Source organism: Periophthalmus magnuspinnatus, chromosome 18 (genome assembly GCF_009829125.3).
Source record: "Periophthalmus magnuspinnatus isolate fPerMag1 chromosome 18, fPerMag1.2.pri, whole genome shotgun sequence".
NCBI classification, from domain to species: Eukaryota; Metazoa; Chordata; class Actinopteri; order Gobiiformes; family Gobiidae; genus Periophthalmus; species Periophthalmus magnuspinnatus.
The window spans coordinates 10,116,930-10,127,213 of NC_047143.1; the positions used below are offsets into that span (position 1 = coordinate 10,116,930).

Here is a 10,284-nt window from a genome sequence, read left to right on the forward strand (position 1 = left end):
ACAGATAGACAAATTCTGTCTAGATAATACAAAAAGATTGTGACAAATACATTTGCATGATAAATATATTTGGTCATAGTTAGCCTTAATTGTTCCCATTGGGAAATTTGTTCTCTTCATTTGACCCATCCTTCAATGTAGGGCTGGCCGATATGAGGGGGGAAAAAAAATCAAGATTTTTGCCCTATATTGATTGTACTCGATTTTTGATTTGATCTTCTCCCATCTTATTGAAAACATAGAGAGGTGAACATCAGGGATAAAGAGCAGAGTGTTGGGATCGGTCCAGTTTTTATTTCATGTCGACAGGACCAATAATTCAGAAGAAATGCACATGAAATGTTTGGAATGAGTTTGTACAATATATTAAGCCTAAAAGCATACGGGCGTTATCGAACTTTCGATTTTTGACACAGCCCTACTTCAATGCCACGGGGGCAGCCTGTCAGGAGCTCAAGCTTACCACTGAAGGCCTCATCCAGAACGATTTCCTGGATCTCTTTGTCGCGGGAGTCCAGGGAGTACTGGATGTCGATCTCTGACGCGTCATAGGTGTATGAGCGGAATACCATACTGCAGTTCTGCCAGTCGAACGGAAAGTACTCCACCTGTACACAGTATACAATATTATTAGCTCTTAAACTACTTTTGGACAACATAGGCCTGATATTTCATATTGTTTAAAGGTCCTATATTATACTAAATTAATTCTCTGAGCTTTAAACCATGTTATAATGTTCTTACCTCATTATTATAATGTAATGTATGTCTATATCTCCAAAGTTCAAAATGCTCTGTTCCACCTTGTGATGTGATGTAGGGGTAGTTTTCAAGCTAACAGCTACCATTTACCTTTAGTCCAGTAGAGATTGGCAATTCCAGGGCTAAAATCCTCTAAATGATTCAAGTGAAGGTGTAAGGTATTTAAAAACAGTGAAGCAGTTCCTGTATTACCACATGACAAGGTTGAACACAGTGTTTTCTATCTGAGAGAAGAATTCATCTTAAATATGCAGGGTTTGTGTGTTAATCATGTGTGAATGAAAAAAAAAACTACAGGTATGTTTTTGCTGAGGACAAATTATAACATAGATCAGAAAGTGGTGTAATATGGGCTGTTTAAGTTAACAACAATGGATGGAAAACATTATCTGATAATCCATGACTTTTGTAACCCTGGAATAGATCACACGGACTTCATCTGCTGGTACACTGAGTACTCAAGCAAGCATGAAAAAAATATAAAACAATGAAAATAACACGCTGGATTGAGACAAAAATATAAACATTGAATAATTAGGGTATGGAACAACTACTATATCCCTGATGACCCATAGATGGTGCTGTGTGGGTGCACTAACCTTAACACTGCATGAGCTGAGGTACAGAGCAGGGGGCGTCCATGTCACTTTGCCATTGTGGTAAACCTGGACATGCACATGAAGGGCTACGTCGAACACACCATCATTACTGCACACAAGACAGAGAATATTCATTATACTGTCTCATTTCAAATATGTTTGAAATATATGATTTTTTTTTTTTAAAGTAACAGTTCGAACACACACCAGGGGACTAATATGGTAATGTCAAGATCTATAATTTTATTTAAAGTCAGTTTCTGAAACTTTCTAAACTGCTAAGTTATTACAACATTTTACTGAATGTTAGGTTTTAAATCTATTTTTAGGACTGGAAACAACCATGCTATGGATATTAGTTACCACATAACTTTCTGCCTCTGCTATGTCTTTAAGCTCTTACTATTTATAAGAAATTTTATTTTCTGAGAAATTTACTTCTGGGCCAAAGTGGACTTTGAAATAGATGGGACTGTTGAGCTCCATTAGCCACCCATTGCAACATGATTTCCAATTGTAACTAACAGAATTATAAAGTAAGTATAAAATTGGACATTATAAAATTGTAATATTACAATAAGTTGAACAACTTAGCATTTGACCGTGGATACAGCAGCATATTATTTCTTGGAGTACCACAGGGATCAGTATTTTGGCCTATTCTCTTTACTTTATTTTTATGATGCACTTTTCTATTCCTATTTACATTCACTAGTTTAAAAATCCAAATGGTTGAACTGGCAATAAAGCAGTAATACTAGAATAAAATACTTTTTATGTAAAAAATAAATAAATAAATAAATAAAATAAAATAATAGTCTTAAAGAGGGAATATTACACTTCTGAAGGGTTTAAACACATAACATATTTCGATCACCATGTTAGCTGTTATCATTTTAAAAATTCTATATCCCCCAAAAACAATGTATTAAAAATGTTTTTGATGCTCTAAGTCTCCCCTCTCTTGACTCACTATGCTAACTCAGAGCACCATAACAACGCAATCAATGTTCATCCCGCTAATGAAATCACAGCACATCACATCAGGTTTGTGAAGCTATAGTGCATTGTTTTGTATCATGATTTTGTATATTTATGGAAAATTGCCATGTGGGAGCATGGGTGACATAGGCTTGTGGGCTGAGTCTTGGACACAAACGTACTGCTAACCACAAACAGGGTTTGAATAGAGCCCAAGAGAGATCTCTAATTTACTCAAATGATATATCAAACCTCATCAGGCATCTTTTTGATGAGAGAACAATATTATAACAATGTAAAAAGCTCCAAAAGTAAATTTTGCATAATACCCCGTCTTTAATATTTTTCAGTGCTATTAAACAAATAGGTGCTCATATTTCTCACAACTTCTTGAGGTCAAAGCTGTAATTGTTTATTGATATCGCAATCATAAAAAGGCTGTTTATTATTGCATCCATAAAACCCCTTACCCTCAATGACTTTGAGCAGACCTAATGTTCCTCCAGTCACCATAAAGACAAAATCAATAACCTATAAAAGACTTAAGTAGTGACAATTCAGATCAGAGCGAATCCTTTTAGGTTTACAGTAACTGAATTTCAGCAGTGAAACTGGCAACCCAAATGAGACTCATGAGAGGCTCATTCTGCTTTCTGATTGTATAATCATATTGAAATGATAAAATAAAGAACTTCGTTATCATGTCCAATGATTTTTGTAACTACTGTGGAACTGTGGAATTTAAAATCTTACTTATGGTTCCTTTAACACAATTTCTAAGTTATGACCAAAGCCTGTACTGACTTGTTGATGAGGACGATGTCAGGCAGCCACACTTTAGCAGCTGGGATTCTCATCACTGTGATGCCCTCATGCTCTTTGGGGTTCCACCGCAGCCGATAGTCACTCCATGCCTGGGTCACACCAATACACAACATCAGAAACACATTCAAGGTGCACTATGTCATTTTTGTTGGAGGGTCCACCATCTGCTTGTCTCCATGGGTCAGCCAGTCACAACAGTTACTATATATGCTTCAATAAATGATAGACGGAACAATAATTTTTGCTGATCAATATTTAACGTGGGTACTTTTTTCTGTACTAGTGAGGAAACTCTTTTATTTTCCTGTACTACGATAAGACTTGCAGGGTCGAATAAATAATTTCTATGACTCATGGTTGCAGCTGACTAGCTGGCACACTGAGTACTTTTTAAACTTTTAAAATTTTTATGTTACATTTTTAACTTCATATTTGGGGACTTTGATGTGAAGTGTAGCTTGTGCAGTTTAAAGAACAGAAGTTAAAGACTATTCCAAGATGTTCCAAAGGAAACAACCACGGAAGCAACAGAGCAAAAAGAAATTGAGGCTTAGAAGAGGCTTTCATGCTGTATGTCCAAAGTTCACGTGGCTCCCCCTGGACCCTGGCTGTGATGCTGCGGGACAAAAACGACAGAAGGGCCTTTTGTCCTGAGGGCTGCTGCTCTCCTCAAACTGCCTTGACACAGATTCTGATGAGCCTACCTGTTGAGCTGCGCTGAGACCTTTGTTTGAGCTTTTCTATTACTATTGAATTTTACTCCTCAGCATGCTTAAAATGCCCGCAGAGACAAATAAGGTGATTTTAATTGATTTGATTACAGATTCAAAGATTCATAAGTTATTCATTTCTTCAGTCAGTTGATTGAAGAAATATTTAATGATTTTTGTACATTTAGAACAGTTTTTTGTGGGTAATCCAGTTTTAGGGTTATTTTGTCAGTGGCATAAATTGGTTTCAGGTTTATTATTTATTGTCTACATTTTCTTGGCTTATTCGTTGGGACGTTTTTACATTGGGATGGTGCACAATATGTCATTTAATCTATCTCCATGGAGACAAGCAGATCTGTAGAGATGAGCCCCCACACAGTAATAATGACATGTTTTTTCATTTTATTTATTTATTTTTTTAACAATCAAAAAACACTTGTAATTAAGTAAATGCAAATTACATTGATTTAATCTAAAGAAAAAAAGCTAATTTGAGTGATTTTAGGTGGAAGGTAAGGGCCTGTATTACTTTGTTATGTTCGGAGCAAAGACATATCCACTCCACAAAAAAATAACTATCCTTATATTTGTTAGTGGCTGGCAACTTGATGCCTACTGTCTAAAAAAAATGTGAAAAACAAAACTAGTTATAATTTTAAGACAAATTCAACAATGGTTTGTTTTATAAACTTACCAAATTCATAACAACTACTGTGCTCATCTCCTCATTTTTCATATTCTGCAAAAAATAAAAGTGGAATTTAGTAAAATAAATAAATAAATAAATAATAATAAAAATAATAATAATAAATAAATCTGTACATTCAGTAATATGCACTTTTGACAGCAGCACTTGTTACTTCTGGACTGGTAAATAAAATTAAAATGATGGGGGTCAGTTTCCGGTCTCTTGCATTCATATATTTGTCAAGTTCTTTATTTTTATTTTAAAATTTAATTAACTGTAAATATTTCCCACCACAATTAGGGAGGTGGGCCATTTCCTGACCAGAGCGTTCTATTTAAAACACAGAAGGAATGTGTATGTGACAGCTGGGGCTCTGCATATGTCTGTGTCTGTGTGTGTAGCGTAGGCTACTGTTTCATTTCAAACAACCCAGTATCTATTGTGAATACATGTTTGTTTGTTTTTTGTTTTTTTTTTACATTTATGCTACATAACATATTTAGATCACCATGTTACCCTTTATCATTCACCCAAAACAATACATTAACCTAGTTCCCCCTCCATTTGGTCTCTGTGCTAAGTCATTCCCCCTTCAGAGCACCATCACATCATAATCGCTGTGCATCTCACAAATTGCACATCAGGTTTGTGAAGTTGTAGTGTATTGTTTTGTTTTTTAATTATGTATATTTATGGAAAATTGTTTTTGAAAGGTTAGAAAGCTCCAAAAAGTTGATGTAACAAAACACCCCCTCTTTCAACATGTAAAATGTGCTATGAAAAAAATGTATTGAAATTAATGTGTGAGTCCACCTCCAGGTTAATACTATTAATAAGTTAGCAGTAGCACAGAGGAGACTAACGCTACATCCAAGTGGGTCAGCATTCAAGAGCGTTCTGTTCGGACACCCCCGGGCCTGAGGCACTTCCTCTGGGGAACAGTGGGGGAGAGAGTGGGTCACCTTGACTCATGCTATAGGGGTAGTCAGCCACTATATAACATGGAGGGGAGTACACAATGCATTTAGCTGGCCTCTTTGATGCTGCCCAGTTAATCAAATATACTTACATAACATAGGGTAAATATATATGTAAGACAAACATGTAAAATCAATATTTTACTATGCTTGGCTCAAAATATAAAACAAAGAAATTAACAATTAACATTAACATTAACATTTAATATTACAATTATTATCTAAATAAGTACAAATTAAAAATGGTAAAAAATAAAACAAGAACAAGACACATGGGTAATGCTATGTCATGCTCTATTGACAGATTATATTACCTTGAGAAAAGAACAAAAACAAAGAAACTAATTTGAAGTAAAACTAATGCAACTGATTCAGAATCCAAGTAATCTAAACTGATGGTCTTTTTGGCAGTGTCTTTAATGTACTGCCTTTGTTTTTAGCTTCATTCAAAATTCATTTAATTAATAGCGTGCGGACACGGTGTCCTTTAGTACACCCTACTGGCTACTGAGCAGACTGCATACATCGCTGTTCCGAACGCCTCATTAACTTGTGTTGTTGTCCTGTGCTATGGAGGCCATGCCACGCAACACTCTATATGTGTCTGTGTACGTTTGTTAGTAATACAGGCAGCCATTTAATCAAACATGAACTAGTTTCAGGTCTAGTTTATCTGAAATAGAGGATCTGGATGGAGCAGTTGATTAACAGTGGCTGGGGCAGGTAGGAATCTGGTAAAAGTCATTGCACGCTACTGTTCAAAATGCTTTCTTTGTATGTATGTCTGATAGCATGTTCTTATTCTCCTGCTGTTCTTGATTTTTGAGCTTATCTCTTCTTAAGGCATACATGCATAATATACATACATGCACACAGATACATTCACACATAATTTTTATCCTGCCAGAAATATAAAGACAATAAAAGTACTAAAATATTAAAATAATAAAAGTATGTTTTGAAATACACAGCACAGAAGGGGCAGTGAAGGGTATGACAGACTTTTATAGCTGATCTGTGGTACTTGTCCTGCATTTGAGGCTTGAGTAAACAAACAATTTTTGTGTTCACCGACCCCCTATCTCCACTCACTGCTCTGTACTTACTTGCTGTTTTTTTGAAAAATTTGACTTGAATCTTAAAAAATGTTCAGAAATAAAGTACAATATGTCGAAATGTTGATGTCGTCTTTGTGTTTGTATTTTGATGTTTTACCAGTCCCACGAAGGAGGACAGCACCAGGCCGATCCGCACTACTACTCTGTCCGTGGGTTCCAGCGCAGGACGCACCTTCTGGTTATAGTTACGGAACATGTTCTTCAGTAGGGAGTTCTCCACGTCTGACGCTCCTGAACACAGCATCAAGATATTAGCATTTATGTGCATTCGAACAAAGAGGGCTGAAGTACAGTGGTTCTCAACATGCAGGTCGCAAAATGATTTCGGGGGGTGCACAGATGAAATTCAACATGCATGCAATAGTCCTAAACATGGATTGACACACTTCAAATACAGTGGTATGTGTAGATTTTTATCTAATTCATGTATCTAAGTTATTTATCTCAGTTTTGAAAATAAAATCAAATAGACCAGATCTGGTTTTGCAAGTTATTTAATTATTGTGTTTGGGGGTGCGATAGGCAATGGTTGTTATTATGGAGGTCAGGGCTGTATGCAGGATTTTTAAAATACTGAGGTATTTTTTAAATTAGTTTAAATAATGCAAAAGATATTGCTAACTTTAGGCTGCATAAAGACTTTCAGGCAACAGCACAGTTGGTAGAGTGTTTGTCTACTGATTCAAAGGGTAGCGGTTTGATTCCCACTTTGAGCATAAAAAAAAAATAAATAAATAAATAACATTTGTAGAGTGGGCACATCCACTGACCTACAGGTTGGCAGTGCAATTGCAGCTCTCACAGATGACCGCTATTGTTGTGTCTTTGGGCAAAACACTTTACCCACGTCACCCCCAGTGTCTGTGTACACTGCTGTATGAATGTGTGTGTGTGTGTGTGTGTGTGTGTGTGTGTGTGTGTGTGTGTGTGAACTGGTGAGTAGTTCCTTGTAAAGTGCTTTGAGTGCCTTGAAAGTGGAAAACCACTATATAAAAATGTGACCATTTACCATTTACTTTTCATCTGGCTTCCATTATTAGATCATTAATCATTAATTCAGAGACACTGAACACTGAATATTATCCTGAATAAGCCTATGTGTCTTGACTTGTGGCAGGTAGACTGGCAACTACTGTTGAAGGCTGGGGGGGTCTGAAAATTATAAAATTACATAACTTTGTAATCAGATCATATTTGTGGTAAAATAAAATCAAATCAAAATTTCACCAACTCTTACATAAAAGTAAAATTATAAGGACATAGGCTACTTTATCATTATTTCTTTCTAGGGCTAGGAAATTATATTGAACCAAATTGTCAATTTTCTTCCTTCCAGTATTTATAATAGGACATTATTTGACAGCTACGCTTATGATATGGTTGGCCTTAATAACTAACCTAAATAACTTGTTTCTGTCATGCCTCTGCTCTAATCTGATTGGAGCCCCAGCCCTCTGCTGGCTCACACTGGACACCCAAACATCACTAGAGTCTAAACCTTTTGGGAAGTGATATGCATGTTTTATGTTGTTTTATAACAATTCAACAAAACATTTAAGAAAACTACATTGCAGACATGTTATTTTTACTGCTGTTTAAAACCTCTTAAGTCCACGATTAAGAGACAGATTGTCAAAAAAGTGCCTAAAAGTTTGTGTGATGTAGAACACCTTTATGGGTTTCCAACTGTTCATAGACTGTTTGATTTCTTGGTACATGCTGTGAATCAAAGGGCAAGTCTTTTGCGCGCTGTCTGCTCTGTATTACGTATATGTGAAAATAATCTACTTGCACAAACATAATAGTACATCACTATGCTCTTAATAAGTAAAAGTTGGTCTTCAAAAAATAGTAAATGCCAAAAGAAAAATCTATTAACTATCTATTAATTAACTTATCTATTAACCAAAAAGTTGCAGGAGTGAATACGTTTCACTGCTCATCCTCTCATTCTCTTTGTTTCCTTTGAGAATGGAATGGAATGAGAATGGAGGTTGCCAATAGCTGTGAAAACCACCCATTAACGGGTATATGAATATGTTAAGTATGTCTCAGGCACAGTGCACACTTAGGCTCAATAGACCTGGCCAACATACAGAAACTGAAAACAATAACTGTTTACAGTTTCAGTGTAGTTAGCTCCTCCCTTCAGACAGATATAAGGCAATGGCCTCCAGCAATCTGACCACAACTGAAGAAGCAGCTTGGATGAGCAACGTCTTCACTTCTACAACTTTTTGTCCAGTTGACACATTTTACTTTTGGCTTTTACTAGAGATCAGACCTGGACGACCAAGGGATTACACAGATATCTATAAAAAATACCAAGGTCTGACCCTGATGGACCTCAGTGCTGCGTACGGCCATGATGGGGTCGTGATTGGAAGGGGTTGAGAACCACTACTTTAGTCGAGTCATCAGACCATGGTGTCTTTGTCGATGACATTTTTGTATTAGTTGACTAATTATTTATATGGACAGTAGAGAGAATGCATGCAACAGAATTAGCAGGAGTTTTGAGAATGGCTGGACAGTTTAATGTCTTTTCACTTGCAAAGGTGCTGTTTACGCTACTTCTATACATAGATCCAAATAATTCTGAGACAACTCCAATGCCCTTTTTGTGCCCCCTTAGTATGTGTTTTGTTGGCCAAGAATTCTGTCAACTACAGTCCAAGAACAGAGAAATAGCAACAAGCTAATACCAAATGCTAGTGGTCCTAGAAATTATGTCTCCTGCTCTTTGGTAGTGTTGTTATGATTGAAAAATTTTGATACTAAAGAATAGATTTGATAATCAATACCAATTCCGGTACCACAATAATAATGAAAAACACTCTTTCTTTAGAAAACAGCATGTAATTTTCAACATTAATCATAGTACTTCCTTTTATATTACCATGCAGTCTTACCTAAGTAATCCCAAGTAGGTTTCATAGAGGTCCACAGGTGTATTCTATTCTTATGTAGTCTTATGCTTGGTCTGATACAGTTCAATATCAGTCTAAAGCTATTCAGGAAAGGTTCATTTCTGTCACTCTTTAGTATCAATTGATTAGATTTTCAATACAACAACCCTAGGCCTTGATTGATGAAACCTGGTCATTCAGTATATTCTTGTTAGATTAACAAAATGTGGCCAAACATGCAATAATTATCCTATGGCTTTTTGCTCATTTAAGTTCAGGCAGTGTAATTTTTGAAAATGAAATAAAAAAACAAAACAAAAACATATAAAACACAAAAATAATAATAATAAGAAAAAGATGCATCAAAATAAATACAAACTCATATCTCAATTCTTTACATACCAAACACCAACAACTGAAAACAACTTCCTCTTACCGTTAGCATTCTAAAATTAGCTATGGCCTGCTAACGTTAGCCTCCATATTGCCAGTATTTACATGTTAGCTAATCAGACTTACCCCCAATGCTGTTCATGCTCCACAGACAACATGCTAACAGGAACCAATCCATGCTCTTCATCCCAAATTTCAAAAAATACAATCTTCTCAACAATCCAGCTCTGTCAGTGCCTTGTCCTCTTGTTTCTTCGTGTTTTGAGCTAACTTTTGTACCCACTGTTGTTCCCTGTCAGTCAACTAACCCAGGCCAACT

The 10,284-nt window shown here is 36.0% G+C and overlaps 1 protein-coding gene across 1 annotated transcript in view; it reads right to left on the bottom strand.

The window, feature by feature from the left end:
• LOC129457149 (acetylcholine receptor subunit beta-like) overlaps positions 1 to 10,284 on the bottom strand; it is an 11,105-nt gene extending 821 nt beyond the window's left edge. Inside the window, exons 1-5 of the mRNA XM_055229257.1 lie at positions 10,092 to 10,284; positions 4,575 to 4,619; positions 3,147 to 3,256; positions 1,362 to 1,470; positions 423 to 608 (exon numbers count right to left, since the gene is read on the bottom strand). Coding sequence (XP_055085232.1) covers positions 423 to 608; positions 1,362 to 1,470; positions 3,147 to 3,256; positions 4,575 to 4,616 — 447 coding nt within the window. The 5' untranslated portion in view covers positions 4,617 to 4,619; positions 10,092 to 10,284. The remainder of the gene's footprint in view (positions 1 to 422; positions 609 to 1,361; positions 1,471 to 3,146; positions 3,257 to 4,574; positions 4,620 to 10,091) is intronic.